Raw genomic sequence first — 19,627 nt, 5'->3', positions numbered from 1 at the left:
TCATAGATTAAACTTTTATGAGGTACAGTATTGAATACTTTAGCAAAATCTAGATAAACTGGACTTCCACCATTAAATTTCTCACGTACTTCCTCAGAATGATAACAGGTTGGTCTGGCAATAACAATCTTTCATAAATTCATGCTGGGTGTTACTTATAATACCTTTATCACGGGCAAATTTCTGTATTGAGTTTCTTAACATTCCTCAAATATCCTAAATACTATCGGTGTTAGGTTGACTGGTCTGCAGTTTCCTGGTATATATCTCAAGTCTTTTTTTGTAAATTGATGCCACATTTGCTCTACACAAGTCAGTTGATACCATACCAGTCAGGTGTCTTTAAATATTAGAAATAGCAGCTTGGCTATAACTGAGCTACGTTCCCTAAGGACTTGTGGGTGTAAGCCATCTGGACCTTGTGATTTGTTTACATTACATATCTCTAGTCTGTTTTGAATCTGGTTTTCGGTCAACTACAGAGGTACCTTTGGGGAAACATCATTAATATTACTATTAGTACTATGAAAATCATTTTTTCATCTGTAAAAACTAAAGAGAAAAAAATGATTTAACACATCTGCCTTTCCCTATTATTTGTGAGCAGCTTGCTGTGTTCATCCAATATGGGGCCCATCTGTTCTTTTATAAAAAAAATGTCTATTGAGATATTTGAAAAAAATGTTGAGCTATGTATTACTTGCTGTGTTTCTTGTATTCTATTTTAGCTACGCCGAGTGCTCCCTTGCATTGTTTGTTGCATACCTTGTAAATCTGGAATGCCTTCTACTTTGTTCTTTTTAAAGGCCTATTTTTTCTCATTTACTTGATTTTTAAAATTGTATTGAGGTAAAAAGGTTTTAATTTTATTCTTTTATGCTGGTTACCCAATGGAATACAATGAAAAATTCACTTGTTTACTTCATCATACACTTCATGTGCCTTTTGTGCTCTTTGTTGCAAATATTTGGTCCCAATAAGTGTGGTGCAGTAAGGATTTCAGCTTACTGAAGTTAGCCTTTTTAACATTTAGAGTTGTCATACCAACTTGCTTCTCTTTCCTGTAACTTATGGCATATGTGATTACACCACAATCACTATTAGCCAGGCTGTTGCTAACCTGCAGATCTGTAGAAAGCTCTGTGTTTTGATTGAACTGAGTAGATCCAACAGGTCATTTTTCCTTGTTGAGGCTTCCACCATCTATTTCATGAATTATCCTGCAGTGCAGTTCCATTTCCCTAGTCAATATCAGGATAGTTAAAATCGCCCAAAATATTAATATCACTCTTTTTCGTTAGGGGCCTATAACATGCTCCTACTCTTATGGCGCTCCAATCATAATGACTCTGCACCATCACAGTTCTTGTTAGTGATATCATCTCTCAAACTCACATTCAGATCGCTGCTCATGTACATACGCACCTTTCCACCTCTTCTGCCAATTCTCTTCCTCCAAAACAGAGTGCATCCTTCAATATTTGTGGCCCAGTCATTTGAGCTGTCCAACCAGATTTCATATATTTCCGTAAACTCAAAGTTATCCTCAAATAACAGAATTTCTAGTTCATCCATTTTTGTTTGAAAAATGTAAAATGTTAATATGTGTTGTGGTATATATAATTGGTATGTAATTGTTTCTTCTTTCCCGGTCTAGGTTTTCTGTGACATTCAAGAAGGACCCAGTAGCTGTTAAATTTGTTGAAACCTCAGTGCAGAATGGGAAAGGGCCAGTGTTCAAGAAGAAGGGAAGCCAAATGGTGGAAGTGCATGTGTAATGAGGATATGTGCAGAATTTTGCTTGAGAAGGTTTTACACTAAGGAAGCAATGGACTGATAACTAAAAGGTTTTTATGGTTCTGAAAAGTCATGGGTCAGAGAAATATCTATATTACCTGGAGTAATGAACAAAGGACAAGTGTGAGACGCAAACAAGTTTTTTACTGTTCCAGCTCAGAATCGAATAATTTAAAGGATTGCTAAACCCATCTGCAGAGATGCCTCATTCACATCTAAATTGTCTCTTGAAACAGGTGCAACATGTACATGGCTATCTAGATCACCACTTGACTAATTTAGGAAGGTCAGTTAAAAAACAAATTCTCTCAAATGCCAACTTGCATGTTTCAAGAGACAACATAGCTGTAAGGAAGAGAAGTTTTTGCTTGGTCTGAGAAACTCTTTCAAAATACAAGCATTTCCTACTGCACACTAATATGTTTGAATTTTGGATATTTTCAGAGAAATCTTTAAAGTTCTGTAAAAAAAAAAACACAAAAAAACAGAGCTACATGCTTTACAGAGATTTTCAATAAACCATGTTCTTGTCACACACTCCGTTTGTCCTCCGCAAACATAACTCTATAGATTCTATTTTTTAATATGTTTTCTTATTGACTCACTGAGAAAATTAAATAATGGTACCGTTGATAAGGAGAAGCAAAATTAGCTTTAATTTGCTAGGTGTTAATAAGTTTATAATTTAAATTGTATACAATCATAAAGTAAAAAAGAAATCCAGATATCAATACAGTATGTACTGTATAAGTATAAATTATTCTCATGTTGTACTATGATTTGCTGGGCAATGGCAATTCCTAACCCTAACCAATGAGAAATGTCATGTTCCAAATAATTGTGGACTAACACAGTGCATATATGAAGGTTTATCGGTCTTTTTTGTTTTTTGTAAATGATGTATTATGGGTTTGAACTTTACTGGACCATAAATCTGACATACTGTACTAAAGGTACATTTAAAAGCATAAGGTGCTTCTAATTAAGAACATATCAAATTGAGCAATATGAATGTACTACCCATAAGCAGAAATTCTTTGCCACTTAAAGTACAGATCTGTCAAGTTATTTTATGACCCATGACCATACCCCATGAGATTAAAGAATGTGTCATCAATAAATACTGAAAGTGGTTCACCAGTGTATCATTTATGTGGTTTCTTTTTAATATTTAAAATAAGGACACCAGTAACAGTTGATCAGTAGCACTAGGTGAGTACAAAGTTGGTACAATTTTGGCAGAGGCTTATGGACAGCCAGTGGGCAGAGCTGGCAATAATGTGTTCTGGTAAACTGCATGTAAAGCCAAAAGTTTTTTTTTTGTTTGTTTTAGATAAAGTGGGGAATGGGTAAAACCCCTATTAGGTTTATTTATTTTGCTGCCTGCGTCCTTCTGAGGAGTTTCACCCTTATTTCCCTTCCTGGATACAGAACAGGAAATTAGATGAGATCTCTGCAAAGTGAATAGAATTTTCATCTTCGAGTTGTGAAAAGAACAGATGTCCCCATTGGGGGATTTACCTTTACCTACTGTTCTGGTGACAACTCAAAATGTCTGGATTCACTTTCTGTCTCAGTGACCATTGCCACCAGGACAATTAGAGAGCTGACTCTCTTCAATAAGGACAAAGATAACTGTAAAAATTGTAGAAAGAAGGATCTAAAACAAGAAAAAAAAGATTTGCCTTTATATACACTCTAAAAAAGGGGCAAAAGAACTAGGCATGTATAAAGAAGACTTAGAAATGACGTATCTTGTGCAAAGAATTGAAGGGGGAGGTTGTAATTAGAGATGATGTGTGTCAATTATGGCTGGGGATTGTGGATCCCCTGTGCAGCTTGTAAGTTACATGAAAGTGTGCTTGGGGAGAACTCCCAGACAGGGTACAGCTGACTTGGTTCAGAAAAGCACTGTAGTGTTAGAGTTACAGGCAAATATAGCGATTTAAAATGTATGCCAGAAATACAACTGGACAGACTCAACTTTCAGCATTAACCTCTATGGCAATAGAAAAGAACTTATTGGAACTTAAACACACATAACCTGTACAACAGAGTAATTGAACTCTTCTTTAGGAAAGAAAGGAGAATGCATTTTATTTACTTTCTTTAATGCGGTCAACCCTGGCAAATCCAAGCCCCACTTTTTCCATGTCAGGTAGGACATCGCTGAAGGCCTAGGTGTGAAATGCATGGCCCGCCACTGTATCTGAGCCTCACAGGTAAAGCAAGTGGCCTTTTTTTACTTTACAAAATTTCTTTATTAAAACATTATCGTGTAAATGTTGGCAGATCAACTATAATAGCAGAGGTAAAGCTTTTAAAATAGCAAAAGGATAAAAAGTGACTGAGAAACAAAAATATATAAATACAAATTCTGGCATAATCTTTATATTGAAAAACGAATTGTTTTTTTTTCTAGAAAATATTGGCACAATTCTGTACATTTAAAAAGATGAATCTCATGTAAAACATACAAAAATCTTGTTTTACAAAAAGCATTAAACATAATTGGTGAGACAAAGTACAGTTTTTTGCCCAGTTCTTATGACTGTGTACCTCATGGCCGGATCTAGGGGGGTGGGTTGAACCCCACCCCAGATTTCAGTTGAGCCCCCGCCCCCAAGGCTACCCTCCATGCATGGACATTGTACCCAAGTCTGCTGAGCTTCTCCCTCAATCCCCACACTCAGGGCAGGGACAAGGGGCATGGAGGGACAGCCTGGTGTAGTGAACTAAAAAGTCTGGACAGAAGAAGTGGTAGTGGCTGGAAGGAGTTGTGGCTGTGCTGTGTATCTTTCCTTTCCTGCCATAAAGCGTTCCTCCATACAGCAGGTGACACAGGATCTCATCAAACTGTACATGGCTCAATTACCCTCTCCTATCCACATTTCTGGGAGATGAGCAGTCCTTGGAAGCGATATATGGCGTGTAATCAAACCCTGTACATTCCAATCTAAGAGGGGGGGTTGGGGGGATAACTTGTTAGCAGGGGGTATTTGGAAGGAAAGAGGATGTGTGCTAGGAGGGGTGATTTTTTTGGGTAGCAGAGATTTGTGGGGAATTTGAGCTGGAAGGTGGGATTGGGGGGCAAAGATTTGTGCTGGGAGGGGGGATTTGGACTGGGATGAGGGGGATTTTTTTTCATTTTTGTTTAGGGAGAATTTTGGCTTGCAGGGGTAATGTATGCTTAGGCATGAGCATGTTGATTAGTGTTTTTTTTTGGGGGGGGAGGGAATTCTGGTGAGACTTGCTGCTCATACATCGGGAACACGAGGCGCAGTTTGTAGATGACCTTGTCCTGGCACTGCCCCCACTGTACACAGGGCACCCTAACACACACAGCTTTAATCTGCACTATGTGTAGCTAGCTGCTATGTTGCAGTTCTGACCTGTGAAATTCCCTGAGCGGATTGGCAGCTGCAGTAGCCACCTACACACTGTGTGGAGGAATACCACTCTCAGCTATGTGCTGTGTGACGAGGAGATGATCCCTTGAATGCCTTGCCAACAGTGACTCTGTTCTCTTCTCAGTTCACCACTTTCTTTTGCCCTGCTGAACCCTGTACCCTGCTCTGCTGGCACATGTGCCCTGCCCTGCTGACCCCTGTCCTCCATTCTGCTGACCCCTATCCTCAGTCCTGCTAACCCCTGTCCTCTGCCATACTAACACCTGTCTTGATAACCCACTTTACACTGTCCTACAAACTAATGGCCTCTGTACACTGCCCTACAAACTCCTGACCTCTGCCCTGCTAACCCCATGTACACTGCCTTACTGACTCTTATACAGTACCCAGCCAACCTCGTATCCTCTACCCCCTGACATTTTTTACTGCACCCCCAGATCAGACAGGCTAGACCCGGCCCTGGTGTACCTATGGCACCCTCTTACCCAATCAAGTGCCGTAGTTTGGCATTCAGCTCTCTCTCCTTTGCTAACAAGTCTCCACTGTGCTTTTTGTAGGCGTCAGACTCTCTCTTCAACTGTTCTAATTGCTTTTTGCTGTTGCTCAGTCTTGAATTCAGTTCTTGCACTCTGGAATCAGCATCCACAGCTGTTAAATCTCTCTGATAGCGCTCTTCTGCTTTTCGCCGTGCCTTCTCTGCACCTTGTAGATGATTACTTAGTTCTGATAGTTCTTTCTGGCGCTCCTGTAAAGTACGCCCTCTCTCCATGCACAGCTGTAGCAGCTCTGTTTTCTCCTTATTCAGCTCCTCCATTTTTCTTTCAGCTTCCATCTGCTCTGTTTTCCTCATCTCAATTGAACAAGACAATTCCTGTTTTACTTGTTGACACATTTCTTCTGATTTCTACAAGTAAGATAAAGTATGTGAGATATGATATTACTTTTCTATGATCTGCATTACATTGAAGATTTGATACATAACTATAATATGTGTCATAGGTCAAGTCCCTTTACACACTTATGAAATTCCAAGATCCCCTTGGTGTTCTCTGCAGAATTGAAACAAAATATGAGTTTATCGCCATGCCATATCTGTTTTATGCTTACTTGTTTAGTCAGAATGGTTCTTTTTTTTTACTTTGGGGAAAGTGTTGGAAGGTTACATTCTGGGTTTACTACGCTTTCGAGTTAGTGACCTGGAAAAACATACAGTTTGAAAAGTATGAGGTCCATTTCTGCCTAACTGTTGCACGTCAATTAATCACTAGGTAATGAAAGCAAGATGAGAATGCTAGCCCCAGAACCCACCACACTCTAAAGCTGGTTCTCAAAGTGCTTGATGTTGCCTTGTGAAAGAACTAAAGATGATGAAAGGTTTCAGTGACATTTTTCGGAGATCTGAAATATGATGGTGATTAACCACTTGCCGACCAGTAGTTGAACTTTTACTGCTGGCCGGTGGCTCTGTTGTTCCACTGCAACATATCCATATGTCGCGGGTAACTTCCGGGTTTACAGACATGCTGTGGTTGGACACACCATGAGTTTGTCAGCAGGCTATCAGCCAATGATTTCGCTGTGAACCTGCTGGCAGCTGTGGCTAACCACAGCACAGAGATCAGTGTGCTGTTAAACACAGAACACAGATCTGGATGGTTTAATCCCTGATCTCATTTACCATTCAGAGCTGAGATCAGGGAGAAAAGCCAGCCAGTCTAAGTAAAATCAGCACACACACACACTTGTTAGACACACAGTTAACCCTTTGATTGCCCTCCTGATCACCCCTGTCACCCAGCTAGTTTCATTAGTACAGTGACAATGTACTGTTTTATCACTAATCACTGTGTTAGTGTCACTAGCGATGTCAGATAGTGTCAGTGTCCCTCCCAGACCATGTCAGTTAGTGCCACTCCCTGATTGCCCACCACACTATCACAGTCAGAGATCTCTGCCATTACTAGTGTGTTGTCTGTCCAGATCAGTAACCTGGTCAAAGTCAGAACTATACTAGTGTCCCCAAAAACACAGTCTTAGAGGTGGGATTTTTTTTTTACCAAAGACATGCAGCAGAATACATTTTGGCCTACATTTAAAAAGAAATTTGATTTTATTGGATAGGTTTTATAACAAAAAGTAAAAAATATTGTTTTTTTTCAAAATTGTTGGTATTTTTGGATGTCTATATACAAAAAAAAGTGTTGATCAAATGCAACCAAAAGAACGCTATATTTGTGTGAAAAAATTATATGAATGTCATTTGTGTACAGTATTGCATGACCACGCAATTACCAGTTAACCACCTCCCGTCTGGCCGTTGTATATAAACGGCCCGGACAGTGGCAGTGCAGGGTCAGGTGGCTGTTCATAAACGGCCTCCCTGCACCCTGCTTGTGCGCGTTCCCTGGGAGTGTGCAGCACCGCAATCTGGTGCCCGTTGTGTCCTCCGGACACAGTAGAACTCCGATCGTTGGACGGGACCGCTGTACGAGGTCCCAATCATGTGATCACCGATTGGCCAATCAGTGATCACATGCAGAGTAGAAAGCAAGATGTCACTTGTGACATCATTGCTTACTACGTGTGAAATCTGTGAATGATCACAGAAGTCGCATGGTACAGGGCCATTTACACCAGCCTTGCACCATGTGACAAGCTGTGACCAATCACAGCTCACTCAGTAGTTCTCAATGGCTGCAAGAATGCAGCTAGAGAGAAGGACAAATGATTGTTTTTACATCCTTTATGGGTGTAAAAGCAATCGGTGTAAAAAAAAAAAATCACCATGGTGACACTGTACTGCTAGGGTGACAGTAAAAAAAATATATATATATAAAAAAAAATGTTTAAAAATTATAATTTTTGGTTATAAACTAATGTGGGTAATTTTTTTCTTACTAAAAATATAACGGAATAAATTGTGGCCAAGATTTATAATGAAATACTATTTATTTGCAAAATTTTATAAGAAAAATTTGTTTTTTCAAAATTTTAGGACTTTTTAATTTACATAGCAAAAAAAAAATCCCAGTAGTGAATAAATACCACCAAAATAAAGCTTTATCTGTCTCAAAAAAATGCTAAAAAATTCATATGGGTACAGTGTTGCATGACTGCGCAATTGTCATTCAAAGTGTGATAGCACTGAAAGCTGAAAATTGTCTTGGACAGGAAGGGGATGAAAGTGTCCGAACTTGAAGTGGTTAAAATAACACAGTGCTGAATAGAAAATTAAAAAAAAAAGGGCCTGGTCATGTTGGGAGTAAAACCTTCCGGAGGTCAAGTGGTTAAAAGACATTTAGGGACATGCATGAAAACATTTGATAAGGTAGTGAAATGGCAAAGTGCAAAGTTCACTGAACGATGGCAAGAAAACATATTTCAGCTATTCTTCATCTAACTACATTAACGGACCAATTGGCTGCTTTGGTTTACTGCACTTTTAGGACAGTGAATGCCCATTACAGTATAGCACAACTATCACAGGGATTTGGGATTACAGTGTTTAAAGTCCTTGTACAGGAAACGTACACTAACTACATTAGGATTTCTTAGATAGGAAAAAAGGAAATAGGAACTGATATTTTATTTCTCCCTCAGGCCGTCTGTCATTGTAATTCTTTGAACATTACAGAAAGTGACAACCTGTCAATCTTTCCATTACATTCAGAGTGCTTAGACTCTAAGGGCCCTCAGTTGTATCTCTGGTGAATATGGAACAGGAAACAATTCTGAAAACACATATGAGAAATAATTGCAGCTGACAGAAGATGGAAAATCTAATGAGCTTATATATCATAGAGTGCTCTGCAGGCATGGCAACAAAGTCCCATCTAGACTTCAGACTATATCACTGGGTCAATTCATCTACATTTCCAGCTATTCATAATTTATTTGCTTTCGGTACAAGGCATTCATAAGGCAAACATATAATAGATTTTCATGTAATACATCGAAAAATTATAAGCGTCTTACCACATTTGTTTATGTAAAGCAGACCTATAGCAAGATTACCCCCCCCCCCCCGCCATATAGTCGTATTAGAATAGTAAATAGTAAAAAAAAATGGGTGTCAGAAAAACATCAATATGTCTTATTTTTTACTTGTTCAGAGACACTCAGAAAGCATTGAAGCCAAAGCATCAGCAGAGAAGCCAGGGAACAAACATTTTCAAAGCAGAGGCCAGCAATGGCAGCCCCCATACTTTTTCTAAGACAATCACTTGAATACATTGCACTAACGTAGTCCTCCTATCAATCACAGATTTTTAGCAAGATGAAAATCTGCATGTGTAGCCAAGTCTAGATACATTAACGTCCCCATTTACCACCATGCCCGAGTGGCTATATTTTCTGAGCTCCTGGAAGGATCAGCTGAATCACTTGCGGTGGCATGATTGTGTGTCTGGAAAACAACTACGCACAGTCCAACAGCATATACCACAGAGGACTGCCTATGGAAGATGAAAGCACGCAGAGAAACAACTGCACTGGCTGTCATTATGTCGGAATTACACACTGATTTGGCCTTCTCCAGTGTTAACAGGTTCATGCTTACCCTCATTGCACCATGTGCTGCCATCTTCTACTGGTCTTCTTTTGGTCCTGATGGCTCTTTTGACATTGGGTTGTTTTTTTTTTTAATTATGGAAGGGTAGAACACCTTTCAGAATTTTACTGCTGCCTGTGTCCCTCCGGGGACATCCACCCCCTGTGTTTGTCCTGGTAACTATTTTGAATGTCACCTCAAGCACTCAGCCAGCACACCACAATGTAAGTGTTTTGATGCACAACACAACAAAGCACACATTTCACCAGCTGTGCATTGTGCTGCACTGCGTAAGTAAAAAGGGTGCAAGTCCATTAAAAACTGTGTTGGGGGTATGTGAACAGCCCCTTCAAAATTAACGGGTTGCTTTAAATGTAACCTGCATTAATGCACACAATACCAGATGTTAGGGGCAGTATCAGGCTTCTTGGGGTGCATTACCCCATGTACACTATTTACATAGTTAGTCTGGCTGAAAAAAGACAAAAGTCCATCCAGTTCAACCATTAAAAAAAAAAAAGGTTATAATCCTATACCCACAGTTGATCAAGAGGAAGGCAAAAAAACCCCGCAAGACATGAGCCAATTTGCTCCTGCAGGGAAAAAAATTCCTTCCTGATCCCCCAAGAGGCAATCGGATATTCCCTGGATCAACTTTACCTATAAATGTTAGTATCCAGTTATATTCTGTGTATCTAGGAAAGAATCCGGGCCTTTTTTAAAGCAATCCACTGAGCTGGCCAGAACCAACTCTTGAGGGAGTCTATTCCATATTTTCACAGCTTTCACTGTGAAGAAACCTTTCCGTGTTTGGATATTAAATTTCTTTTCCTCCAGACGTAAAGAGTGCCCCCTTGTCCTCTGTGATGACCTCAGGGTGAAAGCTCTACACCGAGTTCACTATATGAACCACTGATGTATATATACATGGTGATCATATCCCCCCTTAATCTCCTCTTCTCAAGAGAGAATAAATTCAGTTCCTCTAATCTCTCCTCATAGCTGAGCTCCTCCATGTATCTTATCAGCTTAAAATATAAAAATGCAGCGCTTAAAAGAGTGATAAACACAGTCCAATGAAAGAAGTGCTCCGTGATTCCTAGTGCAAATGGTGGAAATTTACACTAACCAGATAGCGTAAAATTATACGCATGTGTGTATAAATCCTGTGGAATCCCCTTCTCCACTTGGATCTGGTCAAAAGAATAGCCGGAAAAGGTAGGTATCCTACGCCCTCATGTGGTGAAAGAGTGGTCCAGCAGGTCAGAGCGATGCCAATCTGAGGAAAGCCTCCTCCGTCCCAGGAGATCCTTAGGGGCTGTGAAAATGGAAGAAGCTCCTCACAGGAGACACAGGGGAGTACTCATAGTGTAGTAGATAAGGCTTTTATTGTAAAATATCTGTGCACAATAAACAGGGTATAGGCAGATATGGATGAATCACACTGACCTCTTGATATCAAAGATGGCCGCCGGGCCTCCTCGTGGCACCGGCGGCTTAGTGTCAACGGCGTCCTGGGTCCCACCTGACGCGTTTCGTGCGCACGCACTTCTTCAGAGGTGGAACAAAGGACCTCCTTTGACATCTTTGATATCAAGGGGTCAGTGTGATTCATCCATATCTGCCTATACCCTGTTCATTGTGCACAGATATTTTACAATAAAAGCCTTATCTACTACACTATGAGTACTCCCCTGTGTCTCCTGTGAGGAGCTTCTTCCATTTTCACAGCCCCTAAGGATCTCCTGGGACGGAGGAGGCTTTCCTCAGATTGGCATCGCTCTGACCTGCTGGACCACTCTTTCACCACATGAGGGCGTAGGATACCTACCTTTTCCGGCTATTCTTTTGACCAGATCCAAGTGGAGAAGGGGATTCCACAGGATTTATACACACATGCGTATAATTTTACGCTATCTGGTTAGTGTAAATTTCCACCATTTGCACTAGGAATCACGGAGCACTTCTTTCATTGGACTGTGTTTATCACTCTTTTAAGCGCTGCATTTTTATATTTTGAATTGTGGGACTTTATATGCGTTTTCCTTTTATGTTCAGCTGCTGCCACCAGTATTGAGCGCTTACTGTATATTTTACCTTATATCTTATCAGCTTGGTTGCCCTTCTCTGTACTTTCTCCAGTTCCCCAATGTTCTTTTTGAGAATTGGTGCCCAAAACTGAACAGCATATTCCAGATGTGGTCTTACTGATGATTTGCACAGGGGTAATAGGATATCTCTCTCTCTGGAGTCTATACCTCTTTTAATACAAGAGAGGATTTTGCTCTCTTTCGAAACTGCAGCTTGGCATTGCATGCCATTATTAAGCTTATGATCTACCAGAACCCCCAGATCCTTCTCCACCATTGATTCCCCCAGTTGTACCCCCCCTAGTATGTATGATGCATGCATATTCTTAGCCCCCAAGTGCAGAACCTTACATTTATCAACATTAAACCTCATTTGTCACATAGTTGCCCAGTTAAACAGAGCATTGAGGTCAGCTTGTAAATTGCACCTGCAGATATCTGTTCCTTCCCTGTCCCACAGTGAGTACAGAGGTAGGGAGGTTCTGTGGGAGTGGATGGTGCTGTCACTTACAAGAGGGACTGTCACTTGCAAACACAAAAGCCACGCTTCTGTGTTTATAAGAGACAGTAGATATGGGTGTGCACAGGGCCAGTGCCGGAGGTGGTGGAATGGTGTTCCACCACGTTCCGGCTGAAAAAAAGCCCTGATCACAACTAGGTCTTATTTTCAGGGTAGGGCTTATACTTTAGCATTTCCCAAAAATAGTACTAGGTCTTATTTTCAGGAAAACAGTGTATTAGTAATTAGATCGAAGATGTAAACATCAATAGTGTATAATCAGCATGGCCAGTGCCACTGTATACACATTACTGATATTCATGGTGGCCCTGAGCAGTGAAGGCAGCAGACGATGGGGTCCATGTACATATGCATGTAATGAGCACAAATGTTACATGCGTACAGCATACGGACAATTTTTTATGCACGATCTAGCTGTCAACAATATCCTGTGTAAAAACAAAACGATTATGTGTGTAAGCCCACAAACACAAGGGAAATTAGGCTTCTGGATCCATTTTTTCTGCAATTACATGTACTGAACCTACAGTTGTTTACACGCTTTCAGAGATTCCAAACTGTCCAGAGCACACAGAATTCTATTTTCTCTAAATGCAGCTATACTGAATGCACTAACACGTAGGGGAACGCATAGTGTGAATGGTACCTTTTAACCCCTTCCTGCCCACCCCATCCCTTTAAATAGTTCAGAATTTCCAGGGATTGGGAAGGGTTAGTGATCATGTGACCATTGTCTCAATGGTCACATACTTACAAGCTGGTCCTACTGGTTACCAATTTTTACCCCAGATCGCGAGCTGCCTTTAACAGCTCGAACTCTGGGCTGAAAGCAGGGACTTCCTAAAGACGCCACTGGGCAAAATGTACGTCACAGCGTCAATACATAAAGTCCGGGTCCGGGAACGTTCAGCCATAGTGAAAGTGAGGCCTGGAGCACATGTCGACCATCTTTGGCATTCACAAGCTGCAGATACTGGTGCCGGTATACAGGCACCATGCCATGTGAGTGCAAAACCGTTTGTCTTATGATTTTAATGTACATTTAATAAATACTACACTTAGAAGGATTTTTATCTGTCTGGTTTATCTGAGCGGTCTGGCACTAAACCTCTTTAAGGATTAGCCCGCACTGAACACCATAGCTGAATCAGAGGTTATGCTGGGAATCCCAATGCTTTAGCTTATGGCCATATTAGCGTAGAGCCGCTGGAGGGGAGTAACATTCTAGGAGAACCTAAGAGGATGGTCCCCTATATGACCAAAAAGTGCATCTGACCACCTTAATTGGGGTCAAAATGTCTGGTGAGTGAGCAACTTATATATACCTTGGTGGCACATGGTGAAGATATAAAGTCACTCTCTTTGTTGGGTCACAGCGTAAAGGAATAGAAAGGGTTGTCACCTTTTTTCTTATCTTTAATTCACTTTTGGACTTATATTGATTATGTGTCTTTTATGTTTTTTGTGAAGTTAGTGGAAAATATAGCACCCCCTATAGGTGCAACACATAAAATCTAATGGTTTGGTATAGGGGCATGTCGTGAAACAAACCTTTGATATGTATATGCACATTATATATGTAGCGCCTGTCTATTTACAATTATTAGTGAGCGCGCTCTTAGCATATAAACTGAAAGTCCAGCAACACATATGTGTGTGGACAATAAAGCCATAAACCAAAAGCGATTTCTCCTGTGCTCCGGGACCCAGGCCGGTGGCGAGTAGATGGAATTAGAACCTCCAGAGAGGCGACCACCGGAGTATCCAAAGTCGTGCAGCTCCAAACCAAGGCTGGGGAAGCCCGAACAAACTGTGAAGTGAAACAACAAGAGCTCTGAGGAAGAAGGCTTGACCTTCGAAACGCGTCAGCTGGACTGAGTACCTACACCCATGATGGGATTCGCGCTGGCCTCTTGCTTTTGAAGTCCCTGGGTGGACTTAAATGCCTGTTTTTATTCGCTGTTTGTGAGTACCATTCCTTCATTAAATAAATTTTGGTTACTGAGGTAATGCACAAGGTTGGTGCGCTTCTTGTTGTTTCACTTCACAGTGTGGACAATAAAGCCCATCCTTTACCGCTGCACATGTCTTGGGTGGTTGGAAAGGGGTTCAAATCATTACATGCATTTACATGTAATCAAAACTGTCTTATGGTCCACACACCATGCACACCAGAATGTGGTGCAGAAAACCCGCATTCTGTGCGTGTTTCCCACACCATGTTCAAAATGCACTGTGGTTGCAACCTGTAGCAAACGTAAGTTGCAAATGCAGTGCATTTTCCTGTACCCGATTGCATAGTACAGACGTACCATGCAATCCGGTTGCAGTGCATTATCAAAAGTAGTGTATGCACTAGACAAAATGAAAGTGCAGAAGGCTAAAGCACATATCCACTTTATTGTATAAAAAAGCAGCTTAAAAACACTACTGTATGCCAGTGGGGGAAAAAAGGTTCATGCGTATCGCACTAACCACAGCGCATAATCATAACCCCCGGCACACACGCTGAAGGATTGTGGAGTGTGGCAGTGGCGAGTCTACCTGGAGCAGCCCTACTTTCTCTGTCTATAGTGTATGCGCTAATTTTGGTGTGATGCAGTGGCACTTGAGCCCATTCAAAACGAATGGGCCCAAATCACACTGCACTGCATGTGAATTGCACAGGAATGTGCAGCGCGTTCCTGTGCGCTTCCAGGTGTGAAGAGACCCTGAAAACAGTGTGAATGGGGTCTGGTGGTGTCGGATGGACTGAAACATGATATCCCCGAGGTGTTCTATTGGATTTAGGTCAGGCGAGCGTGGGGGACATTCAATGGTATCAATTCCTTCATCTTCCAGAAACTGCCTGCATACTCTTGCCACATGAGGCCGGGCATTGTCATGCACCAGGAGGAACTCAGAACTCACTGCACCAGCGTAGGGTCTGACAATGGGTCCAAGGATTTCATCCCCATATCTAATGGCAGTCAGGGTGCCATTGTCTAGCCTGTAGAGGTCTGTGTGGTTCTCCATGGATATGCCTCCCCAGACCATCACTGACCCACCAACAAAACGGTCATGTTAAACGATGTTACAGGCAGCATAATGTTCTCCATGCTTCTCCAGACCCTTTCACGTCTGTCACATGTTCTCAGGGTGAATCTGCTCTCATCTGTGAAAAGCACAGGGCGCCAGTGGCGGATCTGCCAATTCTGGTGTTCAATGGCAAATGCCAGTTGAGCTCTATGGTGCTGGGGAGTGAGCACAGGACCCACTAGAGGACATCGGGCCCTCAGACCACCCTCATGAAGTCTGTTTCTGATTGTATGGTCAGAGACATTCAAAACAGTGGCCTGCTGGAGGTCATTTTGTAGGGCTCTGGCAGGGCTCATCCTGTTCCTCCTTGCACAAAGGAGCAGATACCAGTCCTGCTAATGGGTTAAGGACCTTCTACGGCCCTGTCCAGCTCTCCTAGAGTAACGGCCTGTCTCCTGGAATCTCCTCCATGCTTTTGAGACTGTGCTGGGAGACACAGCAAACCTTCTGGCAATGGCATGTATTGATGTGCCATCCTGGAGGAGTTGGACTGCCTGTGCAACCTCTGTAGGGTCCAGGTATCGCCTCATGCTACCAGCAGTGACACTGACCCTAGCCAAATGCAAACCTCGTGAAAAACAGTCAGAAAAGATGAGGAGGGAAAAAAATGTCTTTGGTCTCCACCTATAAAACAATTACTGTTTTGGGGGTTGTCTCATTGTTGCCCATCTAGTGCACCTGTTGTTAATTTCATTAACACCAAAGCAGCTGAAACTGATTAACAACCCCCTCTGCTACAGATAGATATCCCAGGAGTTTAATTGACTTGATGCTATACTCTGATTAAAAACTGTTCCGCTAATTTTTTTCAGCAGTTTATTTACACTAAGGCTAGGTTCAGATATGTGCGGGTGGTGTCACTGCGGATCCACACCAAAATCCGTGCAGCTGCACCACCCATACAGAAGAATGCGGACACGCGGGCGGGGGCCATTAATTCTAATGGCACGCCGTCCTCACTGGAAATCACAACCGTACTAGGAACCGAGGTTCCTGTGTGGACTGCGTTTTCAGAAGAAGCACAGGGACTTCTTCTCTGTGTGTCCCGGGGCAAATAAATGGGCTCTCGTGCCGGAGGAACGCAGATATGTGAACCAGGGGTAATAGAAGTCTCCTGCTCTGACTACTCTTGCCAGTACACAGATGTACCTTTACCCTCCCGGCCAGTAGGTGGAGCTGTTGGCTCTTGTCCTTGATTTCCTCCTTCAGTGCCCCCAGTCTCTGATGCAGTGAGCCCACTTCCTCCGTGTGGCGCTCCCCCTGCTGGTTGATGTGGGCAGTGGCCGCCTGTAGCTGTGCCCGTAGCTCCTGTATGACGCGCTCTCTCTCCAGCAGCTCGGGGTGGCGCTCTTCTCTCAGCCGCTCACACTCGGCCCGCAGCTCCTCGTTCTGCCGCTTGTAGGTATCTTTGAAGCGGATCATCTCCTGGTGGTTGTCGGCGAGCAGGCTGAACCGTTCCTCCAGCTGGTCTGCTCGTTTCCTCTCAGCCGCCAGGAGTGTCTGCGCCTCGGCGCTCTTCCTCTCCAGCTCCTCGTTCATTCTCTCCAGGCCCTGACACCGGAGCACAGTGTCATCGGCTCTCCGCTTCAGCAGGCAGATAAGCTGGGACTGCTCGTCCAGCCGGGACCTCAGCAGGCCGTTGTCAGCCTTCTCGTCCCAGGTCTCCTTCTCCCCCGGCATGTTACTGGCTACTAGTGAGTTCAGTAGGCTTGCGGGCCACTAACGTTTCCATGGAGACGGTTGATGCTGGGGGAGGTTTGCACATGCGCATTGAGCTGAGTTGAGCATTCTGGCTCTATGGAGGCCAGGCTGATGAATACACTGCATATAGCACTGTCACTTACATTGGGGGAAACCTACACAATGGCCAGCTTTGGCTCTGTGCTTCACTCACCCATCTTATTCAGTAAAGCCTATAATAAGGGAACCTATCCCAGGGGGAGCTGCCATCAAAGACTGGAGGTTACTATTGCCTGACACCCAGGAGCCAGGAGGGGTAGTAGTTTTGGGACATGAGGCTGTAGCTGATGCTGCATTTCTTCCCCAAGTTACACACAGCAGTTTCACAGAACGCACTGGCTTGCTGCTTTTTTGCTGGCTGATGTTGCGCAATGACACTTATTAAGTGTTCTTACATGGCAGACCACTTACTGTTATCTCACATATATATTATTATTATTACAGCCAAATTTACCACCCTAACTCCTCCCACAGTTTTTACACTACATAGACAGTAATATACCGAAACGTGTGGATTGTTCCCTATTGGTGTGCTATTACTTTGTGGAACGTTTCGCCGAATGGTTCACGAAATATCAGCGTTTTTGTGGTGAAATTGGTCCCATAGGAATGAATGGCGGAATGTTCAAAACTAGAGTGAGAACTGACAAAAGCTAGAATGTGAGATGAAAAATCAGGACATGATTTCTAAACTGCCATCACTTTCTCATTTTCAAGCCCACCTACACAAATCTTATATCAATACGTTCAGCTATCCCTGCTGTCACTAAAAATGTTTACGGCTAAGCCATAGTCCTGATAGTTTTCACAATATGACCATTTGTTTGCAACTCACGCCATCCATTGACATTTATTGAAACTCCACTCTAGCCACCTCAAATTTGAAGAGCAATTTCTAAACTGCGACTGTGCCTTCATTTTTAATATTTCAGAGACATACTATGCATCAAAATGTAGGTCTGGGTCTTGTGATTCTTACAATATAAAGCTCTTTGGTGTAGGATTTATAATTTTTAAACTACAACCGTTTGAAGATGGCAACCGCCAGTAAAGTGAGCAAGTTGGAGCAGTTTGTTTTTAACCGCTCTTCTCTGCCCTTGCTGTAGAGTGAGTTGCCATAGGAACCCAGGTATGTGAGTAGGCAGCAGAGTGACAAAAGCTAGAGTGTGAGCTGAAAAATCAGGACATGATTTCTAAACTGCCATCACTCCCTCATTTTCAAGCCCACCTACACAAATCTTATATTAAAACGTTCAGCTATCCCTGCTGCCACTAGAAATGTCCACGGCTAAGCCATAGTCCTGATAGTTTTCACAATATGACCATTTGTTTGCAACTCACGCCGTCCATTGACCTTTTCACAATTACTCCAGCCACTCCAACCACACAACAGTTACTCAAGCCACTCCACCCAGTTACTCCGCCCACTCCAGTTGTAGACTACTGGTGGAGGCAAGAACACTTCACACAATTTCCCCAGAAATTGTAGCTTTTCTAGTTATCTATATAATCTTCCACAAGTTAGATGATACCAACCTCTGCTGGGACATGTGGCTGTCAAAGTGACAGGTTCTCTTTGAAACTGATAAAAGAATCTCTTATGAAGGATTTAGGCTACATTCACACCGGCGATTGACTTGTAGTGGGATTTTCTTCTATGGTTCTCAGCGGCTAGGTGCGGCCGCAGCCCCACTCACTGTAATACAACCAGAGAACAAGAAAACCACCTCCTGCACACAAGAGTGGTGAAATGATGGAAATACTTCTGGTCCTTGAAAACATCGGCACATGCCTTGCTGCTCTCTAAGGATTGGGGAAAACCCAAAGAACTCACTGCAAAAACAAGAAAACAGAGGGCGCACTGGCCTAGTTCAATACTTGAGTTACCTTTATTAAGTTAAAAGGAGATATAAACTCACAAACGACTGTGTTGACAAAGGCATATCAGCATCCAAAGCAATCACGTCACCAGATCTGCTCCCAAAGCACAAGAAGACCTTCAGATGGCTGATGCATTTCCAATGGCGATTCCCTCTTCATCAGAGCCATTCACTGTAATGAGAAGTTGCCAGTGGCCACAGCTATTTGAAGCTCTCTTCACAGCCAGCGATTATCTGCAGCGATCACTGCTGGATGCACACAAAAGGTTGCCCAGGTGTGACCACCGCAGGTAATTGCTGGCCTGTGCAGAGAGCCGTGAATAGTTGCGGCCCCTGGTGACCTGTCGTAATAGCGAATGGGGCCAGCAGACGCACCTACCCAATGAGAGCTGTAGCAGTAATCTCTGATTCCTGCCACTACTATTCACACTGGCCCTAATCACCTGCTATGATTGTAGCCTAATAGTTGCTCCCTTTTCAAGATTTAAAGTGGAACTGCACTGCATCTGGGCACCACAAACCAAAAATACTATTTAATTTATTGTTACTATTCAAAGCAAACT

At 42.6% G+C, this 19,627-nt stretch overlaps 2 protein-coding genes across 3 annotated transcripts in view; one reads left to right on the top strand and one right to left on the bottom strand.

The window, feature by feature from the left end:
* Positions 1-2,940, top strand: part of MYO1A (myosin IA) — a 150,673-nt gene extending 147,733 nt beyond the window's left edge. For both annotated transcript variants that reach the window (XM_089681053.1, XM_089681043.1), the window contains one exon: positions 1,658-2,940. In XM_089681053.1, coding sequence (XP_089537179.1) covers positions 1,658-1,778 — 121 coding nt within the window. In that variant the 3' untranslated portion in view covers positions 1,779-2,940. The remainder of the gene's footprint in view (positions 1-1,657) is intronic.
* Positions 2,505-17,184, bottom strand: CCDC89 (coiled-coil domain containing 89). The gene is made up of 2 exons (XM_089681061.1): positions 16,594-17,184; positions 2,505-6,111 (listed from the first exon to the last, which is right to left on the bottom strand). The coding sequence occupies exons 1-2, from the start codon at positions 17,122-17,124 to the stop codon at positions 5,689-5,691; spliced, it is 954 nt and encodes a 317-aa protein (XP_089537187.1). The 5' UTR covers positions 17,125-17,184; the 3' UTR covers positions 2,505-5,688.
* Positions 17,185-19,627: the final 2,443 nt, after the last annotated feature.

The sequence above is a fragment of the Staurois parvus genome, unplaced genomic scaffold, assembly GCF_062004578.1.
Source record: "Staurois parvus isolate SC_StPar_1 unplaced genomic scaffold, SC_StPar_1.0 ptg000017l, whole genome shotgun sequence".
In the NCBI taxonomy this organism is placed as follows: domain Eukaryota; kingdom Metazoa; phylum Chordata; class Amphibia; order Anura; family Ranidae; genus Staurois; species Staurois parvus.
The sequence above is the reverse complement of the archived record's forward strand: the minus strand, read 5'-3'. Positions and strand labels throughout refer to the sequence as shown.

What these genes read in the sequence shown, in the direction of transcription:
- CCDC89 (XM_089681061.1), bottom strand. Translation starts at nt 17,124, where the DNA reads ATGCCGGGGGAGAAGGAGACCTGGGACGAGAAGGCTGACAACGGCCTG. An exon ending in TACTGGCCGGGAGGGTAAAG is followed by an intron (nt 6,112 to 16,593) that starts GTACATCTGTGT and finishes TCTTACTTGTAG; the next exon opens with AAATCAGAAGAAATGTGTCA.